The 24,309-nt window shown below is 43.6% G+C and overlaps 1 protein-coding gene across 1 annotated transcript in view; it reads right to left on the bottom strand.

Annotated features, from left to right (window-relative positions):
• Positions 1-23,726, bottom strand: part of Egfr (epidermal growth factor receptor) — a 171,856-nt gene extending 148,130 nt beyond the window's left edge. Inside the window, exon 1 of the mRNA XM_052198471.1 lies at positions 23,372-23,726. Coding sequence (XP_052054431.1) covers positions 23,372-23,459 — 88 coding nt within the window. The 5' untranslated portion in view covers positions 23,460-23,726. The remainder of the gene's footprint in view (positions 1-23,371) is intronic.
• Between the last annotated feature and the right edge of the window lie 583 nt (positions 23,727-24,309).

Raw genomic sequence — 24,309 nt, 5'->3', positions numbered from 1 at the left:
GGTCGTTTAGTTCCTGGGAGCTCTGGGGGGGGGTCTGGTTGGTTGATATTGTTGTTATTCTTATGGGGCTGCAAACTCCTTTAGATCCTTCAGTCCTTTCTCTAACTCCTCGATTGGGGACCCTATGCTCAGTCCAATGATAGGCTACAAGCATCCACCTCTGTACTTGTCAGGCTCTGGTAGAGCCTCTCAGGAAGCAGCTATATCAGGCTGCTGTCAGCAAGAACTTCTTAGCATCCACCATAGTGTTTGGGCTTGGTGTCTGTATATGGGATGGATCCCCAGGTGGGGCAGTCTCTGGATGGCCTTTCAATCCTCATGTTACTTGAATTTGTATGTTTTCTGGGCTGATAATTTGGTATTGATAACAAACTTGGTGTGCTCTTCTCTGGGGAAGACTAATTCTGCTCTCAGTGTTTCTCAATTACCTGTAGTTCTTTGTCTTATGTTGAACAAGGACAGTACCAATAGATATGTTAACATGGAAGGGGAAAGCTCAGAAGGCCTCAACCCTAATAAGCTAAGTCTGTCTTCACATTCATGCTCCCCTTTCTGCCCCTGAAACCCTGCAAGCTTTTTCAAGAAGAATACTTATGAATACTCTTCTTCCAACAGCAACTGACAAAGTTCCCATACAAACATTTCAGAAGGAATGTTTTAACTGCCTTGTTTTAACTGGTCAGGTAAATGGATCCACTTTTGAGAGATTCTTAAATGATGTTCAACAGCCTGGTAAAGATAGGTATATCTACCGAGTATGTTTAACAACCTTTCTGTGTAACTCTGGAAAGAAAGGACAATGGATAGGCTGCTTTATTGCACCATGTGGAATCTTTTTATTCCCCAATGGTACCCAGGGCTTGGCTAACGGTAGGTGAGTGCCTTCCCCGCCACCCCCAGCCCATTTCTGAATCTGTAATCAGAAATGAGCTATGTGCTAATCGGATCAATGGTGTCCTTTCCAAACACCAGACTGACAGTTGCTTCCTTTTTAAGAACATCTGTCAATAGCATTGTGTGCATAAGAATCTGAGCTGGGAATCATTGCTTAAGATGTGCCAAGCCAAATGCAGTCCTGTAGAGTGAATCCCAGGGCCAAAAGGCATAGCCTATAGACTCCTTCAATGGCCCTTCCTCAGTGGGCTTTCAGAAGGATAGGCCATTCTGAGCAGTTAATTATGATTAACTGGTACATCCCCTGGCTAAGAGCAGAGTGTCAGAAAGGAAGGGAAAGTTGTATTGACCTAGACACTTATTCCTTTCCCTCCATTAATTCCAATCTGTCATAGAAATAAAGCTTAACATGTAAAAGATTCAGGCCTAAGGACCAAGAGCTCAAGCACAGGCGACAGATGTGTGACGTCTAGCAAACACAACCTATTTCTGGGACCCTCAAGACAAATATTCCTATAGTGTAGTTGGTAATTTACTCTCCAATAGAAATGTAAGGGAAATTATACATATAGTTTGAGACTTCCTAGAAGCCACAGCAGTAAACATGTTGAAAAGAAGCAGACGGTGCTAATTTTTTCGTGGCATTAACTAAACTATTCATCACAATTTTCATCTAAAATATGTAAGAAATTCAAAAATTGTTTTTGCCAGACACAAGGCCACACCCTTTTAATTTTGGCATTCAGAACGTGTACAGGAGTTTAGTTTCTCTATGAGTTTGAAGCTAGCCTGATCTACATACTGAGTTCCAGGCCAGCCAAGGCTACATATTGAATTATTGTCTCTATTCCAGATAGGTGAACTCAGCAGCATTTCACAAATGCTTGCTGGGATTTCTAGTACAGATCTGTGGACAGTCTCTAGCTTATAGCACACATTAATCTGCACTCACCACAGTTAAATGCCCCAAAGCCAGCACATGTGGCTCGTGTCCTTTGCCATCTGAGGCTTCAATGACCCAGAAACCACATAGCAGCAACAATAAACAGCTAATGTTTATAAGCACTCCCTGTATGACTGGCCCTCTCTCTGTAGAATCTCCAAGAATCCCCTAGGCCTGAACTATGGTTATACTGGAATTTTACAGGTGAAATTGCGGCACAAGAACGTCTAGGTGTCCCTGACTGAAGACACAGCCAGTAAGTTGTGCTACATACACTCGGCTTGTATGAAACAGCTGTCAACAGACTCTAACAACCTCCTTTCAGCACACTATCACCTCTCATTAGAGGTGGAAGACACATGCTATCACAGGTAGACATAATTCTTTTTTTCAGGTAATAAAACTAAGGGTTTTTTCTTGGGAAAAGCATATACAAGCTCAAGAGAAGTCTAGTCAGATATTTAGTGAGAGACAGTCATATTGAAATTGGTTAGAATGTACCTAATTGAGAATATTCTTAGTTTAGTGGCTAAGAGTTATTAATGCATTTGGAGGAACAATCACATTAAATATATATTGTTAGAGCAATAACTAATAAAACATGGCAAGCAAATACACTAAGTCTTTGTGATGCCAAATACTGTAAAATATTTATTTTGTTGTGTGTATGTTCTGTATGCCTGTGTAGGCATGCCAATTTGGGATGCTATTCTGCAAGAAAAGTCCAGATTATTGCTTTGAGACAGAGTTTCTTGAGTCTTAGAATCCACCATGTACACAAGGTGTGCTGACCCAGGTACCTGCAGCTTTTGCATTCCCAGCAGTGGGATTCCAGCAGGAACCTTTTGGCTTTTCATGTGAATGCTCTGGAATGAACTCAGGTCCTCATGCTTGCGTGGCAAGCACTTTCCTGACGGAGCTATTTCTCAAGCCCCTGATTTTCCAATGAGCATTTTTGTTGGGAACTCTAATGCCATGACTTACTGATAGTTGCCTTTTTTCAGCCTGGGGATGCTATAAATTTTGTGGTACTTGAAACTTGAGCAATCCTGGAAGGGCTTTAAGGAAACTGGCCACAGCTCATGGTGGTAGGGATTGCTGCTAGGAGATGCTGGAGAGGCAGAAGCAGAAAGATTTTAAGTTTGAAGGCAACCATGCTCATAGCATCAATTGCTGAGTTATGGGTTCAGTGAGACCCTAACCTTGCAGGAGCACAGCATGTAAGTACGTACTCACCAACACACATGATTGTGTACACAGACATACAATACACACAATGTTTTTTATGCTGGCCACAGAGCTTCACAGAATGCCATGCTAGCTGTGAAGCTCATCTGCATGTTCCTTCTAGATGGTCAGAGTGTCTGCATGCTCCTTCTAGATGGTCAGAGTGTCTGTATACTCCTTCTAGATGGTCAGAGTGTCTGTATACTCCTTCTAGATGGTCAGAGTGTCTGTATGCGCCTTCTAGATGGTCAGAGTGTCTGTATGCTCCTTCTAGATGGTTAGAGTGTCTGTATGCTCCTTTTATATGGTCAGAGTGTCTGTATGCTCCTTCTAGAGGGTCAGCATGTCTGTATGCTCCTTCTAGATGGTCAGAGTGTCTGTATGCTCCTTCTAGATGGTCAGAGTGTCTGTATGCTCCTTCTAGATGGTCAGAGTGTCTGTATGCTCCTTCTAGATGGTCAGAGTGTCTGTATGCTCCTTCTAGATGGTCAGAGTGTCTGTATGCTCCTTCTAGATGGTCAGTGTCTGTATGCTCCTTCTAGATGGTCAGAGTGTCTGTATGCTCCTTCTAGATGGTCATAGTGTCTGTATGCTCCTTCTAGATGGTCAGAGTGTGTGTATGCTCCTTCTAGATGGTCAGACTGTCTGTATGCTCCTTCTAGATGGTCATAGTGTCTGTATGCTCCTTCTAGATGGTCAGAGTGTGTGTATGCTCCTTCTAGATGGTCAGAGTGTCTGTATGCTTTATCTAGATGGTCAGCATGTCTGCATAAGGTGCACAGCTTATGGTGCCACGTAAGTCAGTGGCCAACCTTTTCTCTTCAGTTGTTCCAAACCCTCCGTGGACCACTATTAAATGAGAAAGCTGGATAAGAATCTCATCTTATTCTGAGCTTACTCACTCATCCCAAGAATATTCCCTGTGTACCTCCTGCTCGCCAGCCACTGTATCAGCACATACAGCCCGATGTAGAGAAATCATAGTGCTTCTGGATACATGTGAGCAGTGCAGTGCGGGAGCATGCGTGGCTGCAGTCAGGTTCAGAGTCAGATTTGTTTTCTCAAGGTGGCCTCTGAATCAACCGGGACCTTGGGTCACCTGTTCAGTTCAAACACTAAGAGAACACCCAACAGGTACGTAGCTGTCTTCTAGGACTCTGGTAACCCATCCACACACAGCCAAAGGCAGGGTGATTGCCCAGAAAGCCGCTGGGTCAGCCTGCCCCCACCCGTGTCTGGAGTGACCTTTGCCTGGCAGTGGACTCTCCTTTCATTTTAAAGATCGTTTTAAAGTGCTGTGAAGCAGAGAGAGGCAAGGCACTGTTCACCTGTGTCATACCAAATCTACTTTCACTCTTGGGCAGGCTGCTACTACCGACTTTAGAACAGATCAGCTGCCCTCTGTGTGTGTGGAAAAGCTGGCCTCACACTAGCTGGTTCCCCCCCACCCCCCACCCCCAGCTCTGAGAGATTGGTAATCTGGAAGAGTTTGTTACCCAGTAGTGCCCTTGAATTGCCAAGAAGGCGGGGTTGGGTGAAAGCAGATAAAAGGAAGAAGGAAAGCACGTTTTACACTTAATTTGTATTTTCTTTTTCTTTACAGCACAGCAAGAGCTCCTCTCTAACACTGGAGCCCTACTGACTCTCCTTAAGCAGGTTTCTGGGTGGGTGTAATTAAAGTGTCCTCGAATGGCTCCTGCTTTCACTTGGTAAGCTTTCAGGCGGAACAAGCTGGTGCAGGTGGAGGTGGAATGTTGGCCGGAGTGCAGCCGAACAGGAATGCCAAGCTATGGGCTGACTGGGGACTCCTGAGCCCATGCAGACAGAACCCAGCAAGGCAATGATGAGCTGCGGGGCAGCAGGAATGAAGCACAGAGCCCTACTCGATCATTATGTTAAAGAAGATGGGTAAGCATGAGCTGTGGGGTATGGCTGGCTTAGCAAGAAGGCAAACATCCGCAAGACTGACATTTCCAGCTCCAGCCATCCCTGGCAGGGATGGCTCTCCTACCCATTAAAGAATTCTCTGCAGCACCCTTGGCCCCTATCTAACAGATGCTAGGAACAGGGCTCAGTACAACTTCAAATGCTTTCTTCAGATATTACTAAGTATCTTCTAGGGCAGGGATGGGAAAAAGAATGGGCCTAGCTGCTAAGTACTGAACCAGGCATGCATATTCCTAAAGTGTGTCATCCTGCTTCACAAGTCAAGTCCTACGTTACATTTTCAGTCCTAATGTGGTGGTAAGACATTGGAGGTAGATAGCCAGTAAGAGTGAAGGAAAGGGACCACTTCAGTGGAAAGAGATATTAAAGATATGCCAATCAGATGGAAAGAAAATAGCATCTGCCATTGTCATTGCCGATTGGCCACCATATTGCTGATGCTTACAGTTCATGATAGAGTGAATTTGTTCTTCATGGTGCTTCTTGAGATAGCAGCTTATACTTAGTTACAAAGAGAATCAAAACCAAACATATTCCTTAATGGAATATTTGAGGTATGACTTGGTTATAATCTCTTATCATATATTTATAGTCACATTATCATATTTTATGTAAAAAAATGGTTTTCTTTTCAGTACTAAGGGGACTGGAAAGTCTGTATATTACGCTGTCCTCGTGTCAGTTTGTGTGAACTAAACTGATGTTGAATACTCCAGAACACGCTTTTCTGTCTCAAGAGGTCTACCCGACTGTTTGAAGTGTTACTATGCATTTCCTGAGTAGGTATTCAGTTATAATTTAACTATTACTGCCTTAAAATTATGGTTAAACTGATAGACTTCAAAGATGATTTCTCTGAAAAGTATTACCTATGAAGACCCACGCCATGCTCCCGTGTGTTCAGAGAAGCCTTGTGTGGGATTGTTTTCTGGGTATACAAGATCGCTGTACTGAAGGCCAGTGAGAACATTTGTGAAATGCTGTTATTGCAGTTTAGGTCTGTGCTGGCCTAATTCATCAGAGTGTGTCAGTAAATAAAGGTGAGTTAGGATTTCAGAAGTTAATTTGGGACACATAATAAATATGCTAAATATATACAGTAAATATACTCGTGGTGTCTATTCTATACCACATAGTATAAGGAGTTTGGAGCTGAACATCCTTAATCTCAGCCTCACTCCAGGAGTTTATATATCATTTCTGCCTGTTGTCATGGCTCATACCATGTATTACTATTAATATTAATCAGTAATGAAGATACAAAATCATTTGCCTAAGGTCTCTACTGAAGAGAACGGTCCAGCTTGGTCTTTTTAACCTGTAGAAAGACTTCCAAGTTTACTATCATTGTCACACAGAGACTTCCAAATAGGACTGTACATATTACTCTGCATATGACATAGTGCACTGACTCTAATCCTAGATCAATCACAAATGTTTTCTATGACAACACAAGAAACATCACCCTGTAATTTCTGAAATTTACAGTATAATTCTAAATGTTCCAATACACCTCACATGTACTTAGCAGTATAAAGTATACACAAAGGTTAAAATTTCCTATGAGTCCCATACCCAAGATCCTATCTAATGATAAGCTGAGATTTTTCTGTTAAAATACATGTTGCTGCTAAAACAGAGTGCCCCCCCCAAAAAAAATTAAGTTGATGCTGAAAAGCAAACAGTAGTTTTGTCTTTCAGTAAGCCGCTGGTTCACTGTCAGAAAGGGGGATGAAAAGCACATTGTAACATTTGAGACCAGATATAAAATGGTTGGAATGAAAGAAGCAAGATGCAAAGACCTAATTCACCTGCTTCATATTTACCAAAATTTATTTTTCATGGGGAAAAATAAACTTCAGAGGAATCACACAGTTGCATGCCTTCTGACTCCACCTTTTTCTTATTAATTATCTCTGAACTGTCTTTGTGGGTGGAAGGGTTAGTACTGCTTTGAAGAAGTGCAGCACATGTGTACCCTCATTCTTTGAGAATCTGTAAGCAGTTTAGCACACAGAGGCATAACTCATTTTTTTACATTTCCTGGAAGTGGGAGGAAGAAATTCTCTGACCTCTAGGCTCCCTGTAGTAAACCCCAAGAATCTTGCACCAAACATGCCAATGTGCAATGCTCCTTCCTTGAAGGGGGTATAATGTACACAGTATTGAGCACGCAGGGAACTCTGAATTTATACTTCACCATCACGTCGGAGTAAAGAAAATAGCGGGGGAGAGTCGGGGGTACAGCTTAATCACTCGTTTCAACAAAGAGGAGTGTGAGGGCCCAGGGAATGCTCCAAGAAGATTCCATTTCTCTCCCAGGTGACACTTTTTTCCCCAATAGCTTAGAAATAATTTCGTATTTGCTTGCCTGTTCAGGATCCTAGTTTATGGATGTGTCTGACAGTGTTTATTACTATAACAAATATCAAAGATGGTCATCTTACTAAGAGAAAAGGCTTAGTTTGCCTCAGGGTTTTACATGCTCCAATCCATGATCTTAGACAGACAGACAGACAGACAGAAAGAAAGACAACAAGGGTAGTGAGTATGTCTTAAAAACAATGTCTCCCACTTTATGTCCAGGGGTACAAACAAACCAATGAGGAGGGTTTTCTTTCCTCCCAAATCAGCCAATGATTTAAAGATTTCCTATGGGTACCCACCCGATAATGGGCTTGGTTCTAGATTGTCCTTCCCACCCTTTTGTCCACAGTCTCTTACTTTGAAAATCAAGGCATTCCCTCTCTAGTCTCCAATCTTTCTCCAGACTTCAGGCATCAGACCTTCTAAGGGATACGCAGAGAAACAGCTGCCAGTGCTGAACAATGAACTGCATATGGGGAGTGCTGAGGGTTCAGAGACCTGGAGAGACGCAAGGTGACTCACTGCCTCTCTGGTGCCTCTGGGCCTCATCTGCCCATCACTGCGTACAATTTCCCACCTTAAAGTGAGCATTCACAGTGTGCACAACCTCCCAGGAAAGACCACACACGTTTTCTTCTCTCTAATTTCTCTTTTCCTCTGGTGTGATAAGATCTGGGAAGGCGAGCTGTTTTGACCATAGAGACCAGCTTTACTGTAAACTGTAGTGACAATAGGATGCTGGGACATCATTCTCACATTGAAAAGGACCCAAAAAGTTTTGAGTGCCAACATGCTGCTCCTAAGGTTTTAGATTTCAAGGTATTTTAGAATTTGGTGTGTGTGTGTGTGTGTGTGTGTGTGTTCAACTTGTTCAATTGGTGAAGTCTCAGAAAAAAAAAAAAAAACTCACCTCTGAAAAGCTCCAAAATCAAAATGCTCTGCTTCCAAGCAATTCAGATAAGGGACACTCCACGGTAGTTGAAATTATACACCTCGCAACTACTAGGCATATGGTAAACAATGACAATGCCAAAGGAGAATCATCAACAGCACACAGATTTTTCGCACTGATTTGGTTCTATCCAAACATAGACACTTGAAGGTTGCCTACTGTGTTGCCTTTATCAAGCAATCACAGAGGGAAATAAGGCAGTGCTCTCATGATTATTCAAATAAGACAAAGTGTGACACAGGCCATGCTGTGTGGGAACTATGAGGTACTCTGTAGAGCGGAGGTACTGGCAATGTTTGTACGCGCGCATTAAGCAAATGCAGCTGGGCCTTCTACAGCTATCCCTGTCCTCAGTGCTGAGGCATTCTCAAACCTCAGCGGACTTGAGTTTCATTTTGAGAAATGGAATGTAATGAATGAAGTCTGAATTTTAGGGTCGTTAAGGAGAGAGATTATACTTCCTATGCAATCCAGAGTTAAAAGTATGGCAGTATGCAGGAAGAATTTAATGCATGCTAGTTGAGTCAACTATCCTGAAAAATGGAATGTACATAAAAGGTTCTTCCAAAATTTATTGATGTAAACTATCCCTGCTAGTAAAGGAACACAATATATGGTTTCATGCTGTAATGGGTGTAGGACTCAGGGCAGGCACAGAGCCTCAGGAAGCTGTCCCAGGATCAACAGTGTGCCGTGACTTTACTCTGTGAGTTATGTGCTCTCTCCTCACAGTGCTGATGTTCAAGATCATTTCCACGTGTCTATCTGAATATGCTTCCTCTGAGTATGAAGGCTGAGGCTGGATGGGAACAGGCAAGGGGTGGAGGTGCAGGTCTTTGCAAGAGGATACTTTCTTTGCAGAGTTTCTGTAGTTGCTGAGTGTCTGAAAACAAAAGGCTTCCACTGGTGGAATTTTACACACAGAGTGTTATTTTGTTGCTACCTTCTTCACATCCTATCTGGGTATAATTTGCAACAAGCTAAGCGTAAATTGTAGTAACAATATGAGGAAGGTCATTCTGAGTTAAAGAGCTCTGATGTCCAATACTTTATATGAGATTATGGGCTTTCTGAAGGCATTGTAACTTGCTGAATAAGTTTTCTTTCTTTTTTATGTATGGTGGAGGGTTCAGGTGCCATGACATGTGTGTGGAGGTCTAACGACAACTTTGTACAGCTGGTTCTCTTCTACCTTTGCACGGCTCCAGGTACTGAACTCAGGTTTCTAGGCTTGCAAGGTAAACAGTTTTCCATGCTGAATCATCACACTGGCTGCCTTGTGTCTGTCTTGTGCATCGGGGGGTTTGAGTACAGGGGCATCCTAGAAGTCTTGAAATTTTTTTTACAGTATAATGTCCATGTAAAAAGAACACACATCAAAGTGTTTTAGAAATGGTTTTAGAAATGTTTTAGTAAATTCATTTATTTGTGTATACAGCACCTACATCAAGACACATGACATCACCAGCTTCCCAATGAACCTCACGTAGCACCCTTATACTTAAAGTAAAGCCACAAAGCAATCAAGAAGCTCAGGAGGAGTAGAGTGGCACACGGTCTCCTTGTGACTTGAACAGAACATATACTTGGCACATGTAAGTCAACACAAAGACTACAGGGTTTGTTCAGTTCTCCAGTCCCCTCCTCATTTCTCTGTCTGCCTGCGCTAAGTCCACTCCACACCTCTCATCATGACTCCATGGCTTTCAAATACTGCAGACCAGAAACTTTTCCTTACAAAATTTCCATATGGTATTGTGAAAGACATGGTCTCCATGCCATTACACCTCCAGCCTTTGAAACAGCAAACTCCTGGCCTGGGTTAGCAGTAGGCAGAGACATGGACATAAAGATACATAAATTTTCTGCTCAGATGGTACCACGGGGGTCAGAAGAGGAGGACAGAAGACAATACTGAATCTCCTGGAAGAGCTTTTACAAGCTCCTAGAATCTGTCATTCTTTAAAAACAAAAGGTCTACAATTTCAACACTCAGGAGGCTGAGGCATGAACTTCACAAGTTCAAGGCCAGTTGGGTATTATAATGGTGCCCTATCTCAAACAAGCCAAAACAGCGCAGAGATATTGTTACCCCAACAAACTATGATTCATAGTCATATAAATTCGTCTTTATTGTTTTCAGAACAATTTCTAAAACCAACAACAGCTGCAGTCTTAACTTCTCCAGTAAAATAAAAAATTCAAGGAGGCCATCGGGATGGGGATGATTCCAGGCTTAAGGTAAAAACAGGCTTTCCAGAGAAGATAGGTCTGCTCCCCGGGATTCACATGGAGGCTCACAACTCTATTAACTCCAGTCCTAGGAGGCCCAACACCCTTGCCTGGTGTCTCCTGACACTGCACACATGTGGTGCAAAAACATACATTTAGGCAAACCACCAATACACATAAACTAAAAACAAATAAACCTCAAAACAATAAAGATACTAATCTAATAAATAAGATCAAATATTAAATTCAAACAAAATGTGACTTGGCAGTGAACAACTTGAAGCTTACATACAACCTGACCAAGAGTGGGGATGCCACTACCATTTTCCCCTCTTCCCAATCACACCTTTCTTTTCCCTTTCTAAAATTTCAAAAGTAAAACATTTACCACAAATGTAGCACTGGAAAAAAAAGAGGTTTCCAACCAACATGTAAAACTTAATTTCACTTCCCTTTGTGCCATAGAAATTTCCAAATCGAACAAAGCCTTCAACGTGTTTGACCTCCCCTCCCCCCACACACAGCTGAGCTGTTAGAGCTTTAAAAATTGTCTTTAAAAATCTCACAGCCAGTGGAGGCCAGCCAGTGTGAAGTTTAAACTACCCATCCTGTATCTGAAAACCATCTAGCTAACAAAGCCTTATGCAGCGTAAAATGGCTATGCCACAGGCAATGTGTATGAGATGTTAAGTGTCAACTTAGAACTGTTAGCTTTTCCATTTTTGCTGTTTCTTGTAACAAAGCAATTTATTTTTATTTACAGATTTAAAACACCTTTAAAAGTAACATTATATGGTGCTGGTAGAAAGGAAGCCTCTGCCCTACCTTAATTCATCACTAGTCTGTTTGCCACATGTGTGTCTGATGGCCACTGAGGCCAGAAGTGGGCATCAGATTCCCTGGTTCTGGAGTTACATAGGTAGTGAGTGTCCACACCTCCTTGTGAGTGCTGGGAATTGATTCTTAGTCCTTTTACAAAAGTAACCTGTGCTCTTAATCTCTATCACCTGAAATCTGTTCCGTGGGTGTGTGTAAGTAACACTCGCAGCTATTTCGTTATGGTATGAGTGAATTAAAGAGACAGGAAACCTAGTCAAGTCTGTGACTAGCCCCGGGATTAAGTAGCTCTCCTGGGGGAAGCGTAGAGAGTGGCTCCAAACTCTCCATGGTGAGTGCTGAGTGGTCTCAAAGGTGTGTGTGTTCATGGTTACAATTGTTGGACCTGCAACTGTTGGGAGATGCAGGATCATTTTGGAGGTGGAACCTAGTGGGGCAGTGTTTAGGTAACTGGAAATGCAACATCAAGGGAGAGGGTAAGGTCCCAGTGTCTTCCTCCTTCCCTCTGCTTCTTCATCTGGAGCTGGCTAGCTTTGCCCTGTCCGGGCTTCACACCATGACGCACCGTCTCACCAGGAGATCAAAGCAACAGAGATAACTGATTATATGCTGGAGCCTCCACACTTTGTGTCCAAGCAAATCTTTTCTCCTTAGAAGCTAATTACCGCAACAGCTATCATCTATACTGATAGAAAACAAACCAAAGTGGCCATAAATACACTAAGCATGGCCTGAGCCACCAGTTAAGTCTAGTGACAGAGAGAGGAACTGAGATCGATACTTGTGTCTCTTGAGGAAAGTGCATTGCTTCTGTATATGCCAAGCACTCAGACAACACGTGTTGCCTCCTTCTGTGTAAGAGTGAGATGGTTGGGGGATTCATGAAGGGTCAAAGGCTGCACACCAAAGGGCTGAGGGGAGTGGAGTTGAACCTGTCTCCCATCCAGATCTCACTAACCCTCTGAGGGTTTAAGCATCGGGCAGTCATCTGGGGCAGAGGACAGAGATGCTGACCAATCTAGGGATGCCTTTCCCAGTCAGGTGGCATTGGCTCAGGACAGTGACACTGTGCAGGATCCCAAAATAGCCCCAATGAAGGCCAAGGGCCCTAGACCTAGTGCAGGACTTCCCACGGTAAGAGTAAAGGAACACACAAAAAGTGCTTTTTCCAGGAACAAAACATTCATCCATTTTTTTGTGAATATTGTATTATATAAGGTAAGTAATACAAATATGGAGACCCGTGCACGTTTACTGCCTGGGCAAAGATCTCGCTACACATGGAGTCACTCTCACCCGTTACTCTGTGACACTTTCCTGTCCATCTGGAAAGTAAAGATTATCAAATGATCCTTATTAACAGTCTCTACCCCGAAAAAGCCAAATCACAGACAGCATATTTTGGTACAAGTATTGTATGGGGATATTTACAGTTTAATCCCAAGGATGCATTTCACTATTCATGATTACAAAGATTTATCATTCCATAGGTGCTTGAGATAGTAAGGTATCTTTGCTTTTTCTGGAACAAAAAACCGATACCCATCAAGGCTAGTAGGACCAATCCTAGGATGGCTTATGTAATGTATTTCCTAAACTATTACAATTTTGAAGAAAAAAAAAACCCTCTTTACAGGCATGATCATTTGGAGACAAATTTAGAATCAGTGGACGTTTTCAAACATCTGTCTAGGTAGTCTGAACTCTGCACAAGTGGTTTCTTTTGACCTCTGACATGGTGATCCCACTGTTACCCCACAAATAGCATTCCTGGCTGAATATATGTGTCCTGCACCCCTTTTCTACACAGAAACACCTGGCTGTTTTTTTCCCTTATCAGTAAATGACAAAAAACATTCTACTTTAGAATCAGAACATATAGAAACAGACACAGGTTTTGTGAGAAAAACAGTTCTGGGCTCCCCATCAGGCTTCTGTAACCAACAGATGACCAGACACGTTTGCTGTAAAATAATAATAGTAATTATAATAGCAGAGCATTAGATAGCCAGAGTCCACACAAAAGTGCCAAGCCAGCTTTGTCTGTCGTGAGCACAAATGGCCACTCAGCCTGGATTGGAGTGTATGTTGTTTATTTGTGTCATGGTTCCTGTTTGTTCCACTTGTTAGATGCAATCAGGAGCATGTCAAGTTTCTGCTTATTATACAAGACAGCCCAGAAGTCTGTGCAGACGAAACTGAGTGGAAGAAACCTTAGAGACCCATTGCATCTGCACATAGCTCTGCCAAGCTGCTTCCTCAGGCAGACACCGACTTAATGATTTAATTGTTCTCTCTGTCTGCTAAGAATGACGCCACTAGGGTGGCATGCTTGACGCCTTTCTTCCAAATGTCTAGGTATTAATTAACTATTATCTGTTCTGTTTGAGGGTACTCTTAACTGATCCGGGGGCCTTCTCTGCCTCAGTAGAACTTCCTGTGAGTGTGACCTGTAAGTTCCATGAGCTCAGCACTCACATATGTTTTCAAGAGGATTAAAAAAAAACATACACAAAACTCCAAAATTTGCAAAAGTAGGAGTATGCAATTTTCAGGTCACCTTCCCATGTACCCCACTGTCACTGCCTGCTTTAGCATGCACCCGGCCTTAAAGGTGTGAGTTTAAACAATACTGCCCTCCTTACACAGTATATAAGTCTAATATTTCTGCAACTGAGCAACCTTATGAATAGTTGGAGGCTTTTACCACACCTATCACCCAACAGAACTGAAATTCTGTTTTTCAAAAGCCGAGGGTTTACGGACAATATTATGCCACGAGGAAAGACTACAGTCAGATAATCAACCATCTGGGACCTTTCTCGCTCAACCACCTCTCCCCCCAAGCCAGGCATATCACTAGGTTTGTGTTCAAAAGGGTAAAACTGATGCAAACCCCCACGTAACTCTCATACTGAGCACCGATTCATTCTTCTTCTCCAAATTGCAAAGCCTTCTGTTCTGCCCTTGCTCTGCAAACTTTTGTTGACTCAAGAAAACCCAGCATACACATGGGCAGGTAACTTGCAACACTTTCAAGGTCTATTTACTACAGCTGCCTTGAAACCGACAACCTAACAGCCTGCTCTTCGAAAGCCTTTGTGTATTGAAGTGTTCATCATCTCCGGTTGAAAAACCAACCATCTATCTTCGCAGTGCCATCGTTGAAACTGACAAAATAGGACAACAACCACACACTTATTGCTTCACCGACATCCGGGACTTTCCTCTGTCTCACGTGATAGCCGTGAAGCACGAACGCGCTTTGCAGGAATTTCTGCCCGAGCCCTGAAAAGTTTCCGCTGTGAGGAATCAGCAGTGACAAAATGTTCCTTCCTTCTCGGTGAAGGAAAATAACATTGTGCTTAGACATTTCTTAGGGGAAAGGTACCTCACCATCCAAGAGTGAGCTACTCACATGTCACATTCCACATTCCAATCATTCAACCAACAAAGTTCCTCTGAGTGAATAATTTGTTGTATATAACAATTTCTCCTTAAAAGTCCAGGCTCACGCCTAGCCTTGCAGAGACTTGAAATGCCAGGGTAGGCAGATACCTAGTGTTTTTTTGGGGGGGGGTCCCACCCTTTCAGAGGAGAGGAGAGGGGGCTTGGAGAAGGACTGTTGGACGAGGTGACCAGGAGGGGTCAGTGAGCAGAATGAAAAATGAATAAAGAAAATAACAAAAATAAATTCTTAAAAAGTCAGTGGTCATAAGTCTCACTCCAGATGGAATAGTTTCAATAGTGGATATTAGGTAGAGAACAAACCATCCCTGGTGTGTGTGTGTGTGTGTGTGTGTGTGTGTGTATACGTGTGCACATGCGTGCATTTTTGTTGTCTTGTTTCAGAATAGCTATTTGAATTTCTACTGAGTTTAACTGTGTCCTTTCCTCTAAATTTTAGAGGTGACCCAATGACCACTGTAGGTCCAACTGTTCAATGGCCATGTGTTACCATGGACACCAATGACTGTCCCAACAACTGAACCAGGCTGCTTTGGCCCCCCATTTTTCTTGCAAGTATTTTTAAGCCTGTCAAGCTGACAGAAACTATGACATAACATGTCTAAAAAATTAATCAAGCTTCTAATTTCTAAAGTAAAATTTGGGCTAGCACCATGGCTCAGAGGATAACAGTGATAACTACTAAGTCTGAAGTCCTGAGTTTGATCCCCAGGATCCACATGGTGGAAGGAGAAAACCGATTCCCACAGATTGTCTTCTGATCTCCACAGTAAGGCAGCGGCAGACACACTCATACATGCACGCATGCACGCACGCACTCCAGGAAAGTATGTAAGACAATCATTGCTTGTCTTTCTAACACTATACTAAAATACACTATAGAAAAAAATACAGTTGAGTTATTAGACTTTACAAGCTAGTGCTAGACCACACTTAAAGTGGTTGGTCTAAATCACTGTGCACAGCCCAATTTTAAGCACATACAATGGGTAATAGGGTATGGGACTAAATCAGGCAACATGTGGGTAAGAAGGGAAAGTTTAGTGCGATTATAAGTTAAATTTTCCCACAGCTTGTAAGTATTTACTATTTCCCTTTAAATAAACAGAACTAGCTTCTGACATCTGAACCATTTAAGAAAAAACTTTTGAAATCTTTCAGTGACATAAAATATTCAAGGACACCTGTCCTTAAGGATTTACACAAATTCAATAATTATTTTATTTCAGTTTTTTTCACTGCTGGGATTATAATACAACATTGCTCTCTTCCCTCTTTTCTCCAAGCCTGCCCACCTACCTTTCCCATCTCCTTTTCAGAGGCAGACCCTCTATTTTTTTTAAATTAATTGTTAGTGCATACACACATGTATACACATAGAGTCCTAATATTCATGACCCTAAAACAATGAAAAATTATGGCGATAGTCAAAGAGACCACACCATTCAGTTTGTCAATAGAAATTTCATTTTAACCATTGTTTGATGCATCAATTTTTATCCCAAAGTGGACTACAGGGAAGGAACGTTTGCAGTAGTCTTAACAACAGTACAGGAGGAAGCACAGCTGCTAAAGCAGCCATGACGTCATCCACTCAATGCACGCACCCTCACTTTAATGGTAAAATAAAGTCCTTTACAAACTCTCCTAAGTCACCTGCAGAGGTCCCTTAGTTGTCCACAGCTATAGGTGCCCAAGCAGTAGCCAACAGCCTTGCTTTCCTTATTCCTTATGAGTCTACCTGTTTGTTCCATGATCTGTGCGAACCAACAGGTGAATGTGTTCACCAAATGCATCTTCCAATTCACAAGTGCAACAGCTCAGTTTGAGAGACTTTTTGGGAGCTCATTAGGATTCGATGTATATTTATTGTGGCTACGATTAAGGAGATGTTGAATCCCCTGACTTCAGTAGTGGGGGATTTATAAAGCATGTAAAAAAAAAAATCATCATTTTGCTCACCCGTAGCAAGGTTTAGAGGGTGAATGTTATTGGATGGGCCACTTAAAAATCTCCCAACTACAGTCTAGAGATTCTAGTTAATTCTTCATATTTTCTCCTTAATTTTTAAATAGTAACACTCATATTTAAGTTGAATTACTTCACAGTCAAAGCACTTTACTTTTGAAGTAATAACTTTCTTTAAAGTGCTTTAAGTAAACCATGCCAAAAAAAAAAAACAACAACAACAACAACAACAAAAAAAAACCAAATCGTTAGCATTCACTATAAAGGACTTCAGGGTTACAGAAGGCCTGGAAAGGCATTGCTGGGTGGTACTAGGGCTGGCCAGAGTATCCACATTCTTTTGTTTGAGACCAGCAAAATTTTTGTGGAGACTTCAGTGCAACTATCTCTTTTTGAGAAACTGCTTCTATCATGTGGGGAGAATTAGGTCTTCTCTTTTGTGTACTCTAATACAAATCTCAAATCACATCTGTTGTTAAACATGGCCCTGCAGGGCGCTGTGCACACAAGCCTCCCCCAGCTCAGCCTAGAGGTTTAAGTCCTCTGAAAGCAAGCACCACTCTCTCATTCCTCTGGTGTATCCAGAACATGAGATGGGCTTGTAGACATGGCTGTTGTCACACCCTGCAGTGCTCAGGAACCTCTTAGAAGGATTTTCATTTGATATTTACTATACAGACCAGTGATTTGATGATGACTTAAGAAGTGGGGATTGCATAGACGTGTGTGTAGCAATTTATAAACAGTATGGCTTCCCACACACCTAACTATTCTATATAAGTTGTTGAACTGCAACTAAAAAGATCAATAACTAAAAATAAGCCTGTATATAAAGGAGGAGGAAATCCACAGCTCTGACAAGTTTAACATTGGTGCAAGAGTGAGCATCTGACAGGAGGTTGCATGGGGATAGTGGGTCTATGGCCAATGAATGACATTGAATACTCCTCCAGTGCTGGTGAGATTGCAAGATGGTACAACCACTTCGGAAATCAGTCTGGTGGTTCCTCAGAAATCTGGGCATGACACTTCCAGAGGACCCTGCTATACCACTCCTGGCCATATACCCAGAGGATTTCCTGGCATGCAATAAGGACACATGTTCTACTATGTTCATAGCAGCCCTTTTTGTAATAGCCATAAGCTGGAAAGAACCCGGTGTCCCTCAACGGAGGAATGGATAAAAAAATGTGGTATATTAATACAATGGAGTACTATTCAGCCATTAGAAACAATGAATTCATGAAATTCTTAGACAAATGGATGGAGCTGGAGAACATCATACTAAGCGAGGCAACCCAGTCTCAAAAGATCAATCATGGTATGCACTCACTGATAAGTGGATATTAGCCTAGAAACTTGGAATACCCAAGACATAATCCACATATTAAATGATATCCAAGAAGAATGGAGGAGTGGTCCCTGGTTCTGGAAAGACTCAGTGCAGCAGTATGGGGGAATACCAGAACAGGGAAGTGGGAAGGGGTGGATGGGAGAACAGGGGGAGGGAAGAGGGCTTATGGGACTTTCGGGGAGTGGGGAGCCAGGAAAGGGGAAATTATTTGAAATGTAAATAAAAATATATTGAATAAATAAAAAAAATAAAAAATAAAAAGAAAGTGATGATAGGCCGTGTTGTTCTAATGTCTGCTGTCCCATAGATGTTCCCATCTCCATACTTCATACTCAATGCATCTAGACATTGAATTCATACTCAGTCCTGTTTTCTGTGATTTACCAACCTTCTAACCCTACACATGGGTTCACTGTTTATCCCAACTTCCAGGTTGGAAGTTTGTGTCTTAAGTCAGCATTCTCAGCTGTCCCTACTTGTTCCCTACCATCCTCTGTCAGATCTGCCTCCAGATCAGTCTTCTAGTCACTTGTCTTGCATCTTCCTTAATCTTGCTTAACGTCACCTGTAACAGTCATCCATCCCTCCATTTCCACTGATATGCAACAATCCAGGCTTTATGCTTCCTGGAGACATTAACCACCGGTCACTTCCTCCAAGTTCTTTAGGTTCTCCAGGAAGTCCTTTCATGTAGAAGAAGATCCAAAATTGTGCTGTGATTAATGGAGCTCATCTGGAACTGTATAGAACTTTCTCTCTCCCCCTGTTGACTCGACCTTAGTAGGGCACTAGTGTGCTTCCTGGACCTTGACTCTCAATGCCACTTCTGTAACCTGTAGTCTCTTTTCCCATAGGATTTTTCCACTTGGGGATTTTCTTTGTCTCCTCCTCAGGTAGAATTAAAAGGAAAACACTGTCGAGCAAAGTATCCTTTATCCCACACAGATCTTCCATTTCTTCTATGATTCTGTTGAACATTTACTTATGATCTTTCACTAGGTCTTCTACTCAATGACTTTTAGACATATCAAGGGACATATCAAGACCAACTCGTTCTCAAACCTCAAAATATAGATAGCACAGCACAAAGTATGCATCATGGCTCAAATACAAAGAAAACTGTAAAAGAGAAAATAGTTCTAGGTGCCAATGCCTGTCCTTATATTCAAAAGGCAAACAAGAGTGATTAACTTACACAATTGTATAATGCAGCTTATGTATGGGGACTCTTCAGTAACAATGAAATTGCAGGGATATTTAGGGATACCAAAAAAAGGCATTATAATGTTCCCAACTGTAAGTTTAGCCTCTTGTCGATGAAAAGTTGAACAGAGTTAGATAGGGCGCTTGGAATCTAGGTCTGTCTGTGAAGAACTTGCCCAGAAGGGTAAACCTGAAAGAAGGGCACCCTGTGATTGTGCCCATATAGCTTCTAAAGCAAGCTGCTGGACCTGGTAAGAATGAAAGTAATTCTTAGCATATGCATTTCACAGATAGACAGTCTATCTGTAGAATTTACTTTACAAATTGGTAATAGTTGTGCTCAATTTATATTTGGAGAGAAAGTTTTTTTTTTTTTTTAATTGAAAGGGTGAAATGTTGTGTGATATTTCCTATCCATTCACATTGAGGCAATGAGAGGCCAGTGATTGGAGGGGAAGGAGGAGGAGGAGGAGCTAAGAGAAGTGAGGGGAGGAGAGACAGGCTTGATGGACAACAGGAGCAAAGCAGAGGGAGGCCCCAACATCCAGATGGCTTCAGTCTGGAGCTTTGGAGAGGTTAGAAATATCGGGAGAAGACTTTATCATTGTAAATTGGCAATATGTAATTGGGAGTTTTATATACATAAAGATATTTGGTTAGCTATTCAAGTTTAAGAGTCATGCTTTACCTGATACTTGGAAGGAGTGGTGCAGAGGCCTGGCAGGGCAGTACTCTTTCTTAATTATTACCCACTACAAAAAGCACCAGACATTTGATAGTGACAGAGCCATCAGAGATTAAATTACCAAATCCAGCACTCTTTTTTCCTTTTAGAAAAGTTATGATGTATGAGGTTAAGTACACAAAGCCAACTAAAGCTCTTTAGTCTATTGGTGCTGCCACCTGACTTCAGATAACATCATGTTCTACCACTGTGAATGCACACCATAGGAAAGTCAGTCCGAGCACAAGTCTCTTTTACATATTTGAAAAGCAGATTACCAACATTTAACTTGTGGTTTCAAGAGCTACATATATTTAGAAGCAATGATATAACCATTAAGATCCCCCGCTAAACTCATAATGTCTGGCACATCTTAAGCAAGCAATAAACATTTACAGAATCTAGAAAGGAGACCTCTGAAGTCTGGAGTTCCAGTGGGACTTTCCACCAAACCCAGACTTGGAATGAAAACATAAGTATCTTGCATAGGAAGCCAGGCCTGTGCTTCCCAAAGCCTAGTCTTCTGAGAGACAGACAGACAGACAGTCTTGAGAAGCCTTTGGAATCCCCTTCAAGTTACCTTTACCTCCAAACTCCACTGCCTTATTCAGATTGAGGGTCCCTTCTCTCCTCTATTGCTCTGCACACAGGATCTTTTCCAAAGAACTGCCTTCTCCTGCCATCACGGTACAGGAGGAGCTTGTCCAGCAAGTCCAAGTCAATTCCTTGACCATATTTTTTTTCCCCAATGACTATACTGCCACCATCAAAGGCAACCCAGGAGACCATAGCATCCATGAACAATAAAGTAGACCACTAAACAAGCAAGCTTCAGAGGGAGACTGATCCTCAAATGCCCTTTTCCTGGTTCTTATCCTTTTAGCACCAGAACTGAGTCATTTACACATCTAAGCTGTGGGGGAAAACATTACTACACTTCTCTATGCATAGGTTCCCCTGTACAGATGATGAGAGCCACCTCTCACTACATGCAACGTGAAGATTGACAAGGCACTTAAAGCAGTGTCTGACAGTCCTCTGCTTTAACAACAAGTACAGATGGTACTTTAGATTGGAGGGGAGGATGAACACCCTACCTCACTTAAGGGAGCCAGTCTGGAACAAAACTGACCAATTAAACAGATCTTGTATCAGCATGTTGCAGGAAGGGTGTCTTCAGTTTTCAATAATCTGCCCTTTAGAGCTTAGCCTTTTTATGTTACTTTAACATATTAATATTTGTTTGCTACCTTTACTGCTATACCCAGAAGCATTTGGTTTCAAGTGAACACCATACAAACAGACAAATGGAGTGGCATTTTTTATTTAACCAGAAACAAATCTCCAGCCACTAACTGTTCAAAACAATAATACCTAACAGCCAAGAAGCCCAGTCCTGCGGAGACACAAGTGGTGTTCTACAGGGGCTCTAATGGAAACAGAAAACTAGGGGAGGTAGACCCATGGGCAGGCACAGATGCCAGGCAACTGGCTGATGGGGACTAGGTGCCTTCAGCTAAGGAAGGTAGGAGAAAAGCTTCACACTGATCCCATCTGTGAAAAAAGCAAGCCCTCATTTACTGACTTCACCCTGCTTTTTCCTGTACTGCAAGATTTCCCAGACCCCTGCTCCTCAGAACTGTCATGGTAGTCTTCCCGTAGATGTTATCAATTTTTGATTTATGCTAGTTAGTCTCAAATCAGATGCTACAAGAGTTTTAAATATTCTCTCAATAGACTCGTGAGATCTGAGTGTACGGAGTGGTAGCTAAACACTGGAGGAGGGGTGTAGTTTGTTTTACTTGTTGATTTTTAAAACCAAATGATTTCATTGTGTAGTTAAGTTTGGGGAACTGAGCCTTACACCCCCTCCAACAAAAGTGCATGGAGCACCAACCCCCAAGTCCAACTTGGATGTGGATGACATCAACAGCAAGTGCAGACCTGACTCCTGGAACCCGAGCGGCTGGATTTTGAAATTGTGCAATTAAACCTTCCGAGGCATGTTTCTCGTGTCAAGTGGGTTTATGGTCGGGTAGTCATGAAGCCAGACTTGTTCATGTTCCGTCTGGACAGTTGGCACATGTGATCCATGGACATCAATCTGTTTCTTTTTAATTAGGGGTTATATTTTAGTTGGCCAAATATCAATCACCTCAAAAAGGAGGAAGGGGGTGGGGAGGGGAAGAAAGAAAAGAAAAAGAAACCCAAGAGGGAAAGTCTCAGAAAACAAGTAAGAAACTTTGCTACCAGCCTCATTTTGGAACACCAAGGGCGAACTATACACAAGGATCCAGCTGTCAGGAGGAGGTCAGCCATACCTGTGCAAAGCCAGGAGATGCTGTAGAAGCCCAAGTTTCTGGGGATCCCAGGGAAGCAGCCACCCCGCAAGACTAGCTCCAATCTGGCAGGGAGCCTTGGTCCCCAACCAGTGCACCTAGCCTGGCAGGTCCCTGGCATGCTCTATGCCTAAGAGGCGGAATCGACCCACCCCACTCGCCACCCCTACGCCCTCCTTTTTTTTTTTCCTAGCGAAGAAACAAATCACCACTACCATCATCTTTTCTCTGAGGTTTTAGGTAGTTAGTGACAGAGATATCTCCCACACTTCCAGGTCATTGCTGCAACTACACACCCCTGGAAGGGGCACACAGAAATCTGCAAGCCACATTGAGACTCCCAGGTCTTGAGAGAACCCTGGCGGAGAAGAGAGGTGTTGAGGGCACACTCCAAACCGCGCTACTTAGAGGTCCCGACCTTGACCAGAGGCGCTTTGGTTCTTATTCCAGTCCCTCGGTTCTTATTCCAGTCCCTCGACTCCCAGACTGTGCCGGTCGGACCTGCCCTTCGCGCTTGCGGATCCGGGGTCCCTCCGCTCTCCCTGAGAGTACTGGGCGCACGTGTGCCAATGCCAGGCGTCCCGCGCTGTCCCGCACCACGTTTCTACTCCAAACGCCTACTGAGCGCAGAAAAGTGAGGCAACTAACTTGGCAGCAGTCGAGAGCCCCGGAGCGCACAGCCGCGGCTCCCACGCTGCTCTGGCAGCCCCTCTGCCCCAAGCCAGGTCTCCCTTCCTTCGGCTGCCCCAGTCTCGCCCATTCCCGACACGAAACGTCCAGTCCCTCCTAAGGTCCTGGCCGCCTTTGGGGGCCAAAAGAGGAGGAGCGGGCGGCTGGGGACGCAGAGTCCGGAGCAGAGGTTGGGGCTGGGCGAGCGTGCTCGCAGGGGGCGCGGGCCAGTGGGACACGCCCTTACCTTTCTTTTCCTCCAGCGCCCCACCTGCGGCGCAGAGTGCGGCCAGCAGCACCAGCAGCTTGCTTCTCACGGTCCCCAAGGGTCGCATCTCTGACCGGGATAGATTGGCTCTGGCTCTCCGAGATTAATCCGAGACAGACGGAGTCCCACGGTCGTGCCCGGTGACTGCGTCGGCAGCGACGCGACCCGGACTCAGGCTCCTGTCCAGGTGACCCGTAGTCTGTCTGGGAGGCGGAAGCCTCCGGGACTCACTCCAGACTCCCTAGCCCAGGAGGAGCGCACAGTGCGGGAAGAAGAGGAGGGAGGCTGCTGCGCGTTGCGCTGGGGCTGCCCAGACGTCTAGCTCGCCTGGGTCGGGACGTGGGGGGAGGCTGGGCGGGAGGAGGAGGGACTAAGTGGAGGAGGAGGGATCCAAAGGAGCGAGGAGGAGGAGAATGTCAGGAGAGAGGAAGCGCTCCCTGCGAGGATCGAAAGCAGGCAGTGACCGGAAGGTGGTGGTGGATGGCCTTGGCCACCACTAGACAAGGCTCTGGAGGCGAGTTGCGGTTGTGTGCAGCAGGGCAGTGGGTGGCCTTTGGGCTTAATTTCTGAGTGGGGATTCCACTACGTTGAATTTCAGGACCTAGGCAGTCCAGCCAAATCCTTGTCAGGGTCCCCTTCTTCCTTCCCTCTGTCTCCCACCTTCTTTATTTCTTCAGTTAACAGAGCAACTCGGTTACTAACTCTCCAACCTTAGAGCGCAGTTTGGAAAATAACACAGATGGGGAGGAGGACGCTGTTAACTTACTCTACATAACTTCTGGACAGCTGGATCTCAGTAGGGCCAGGCAGCCCAGTTCCCAACCGCGTGGACAGAGGGGGATGTAGCAAGTCTGAAGTGGTCCTTCAGATCTCATCAAGAACCCTCCATGTCTTCTGAAAGAAGGGCAGCCAACTCC

The sequence above is a fragment of the Apodemus sylvaticus genome, chromosome 11, assembly GCF_947179515.1.
Source record: "Apodemus sylvaticus chromosome 11, mApoSyl1.1, whole genome shotgun sequence".
Lineage (NCBI taxonomy): Eukaryota > Metazoa > Chordata > Mammalia > Rodentia > Muridae > Apodemus > Apodemus sylvaticus.
Note: the sequence above shows the minus strand (reverse complement) of the source record. Positions and strands in the feature narration are given on the sequence as shown.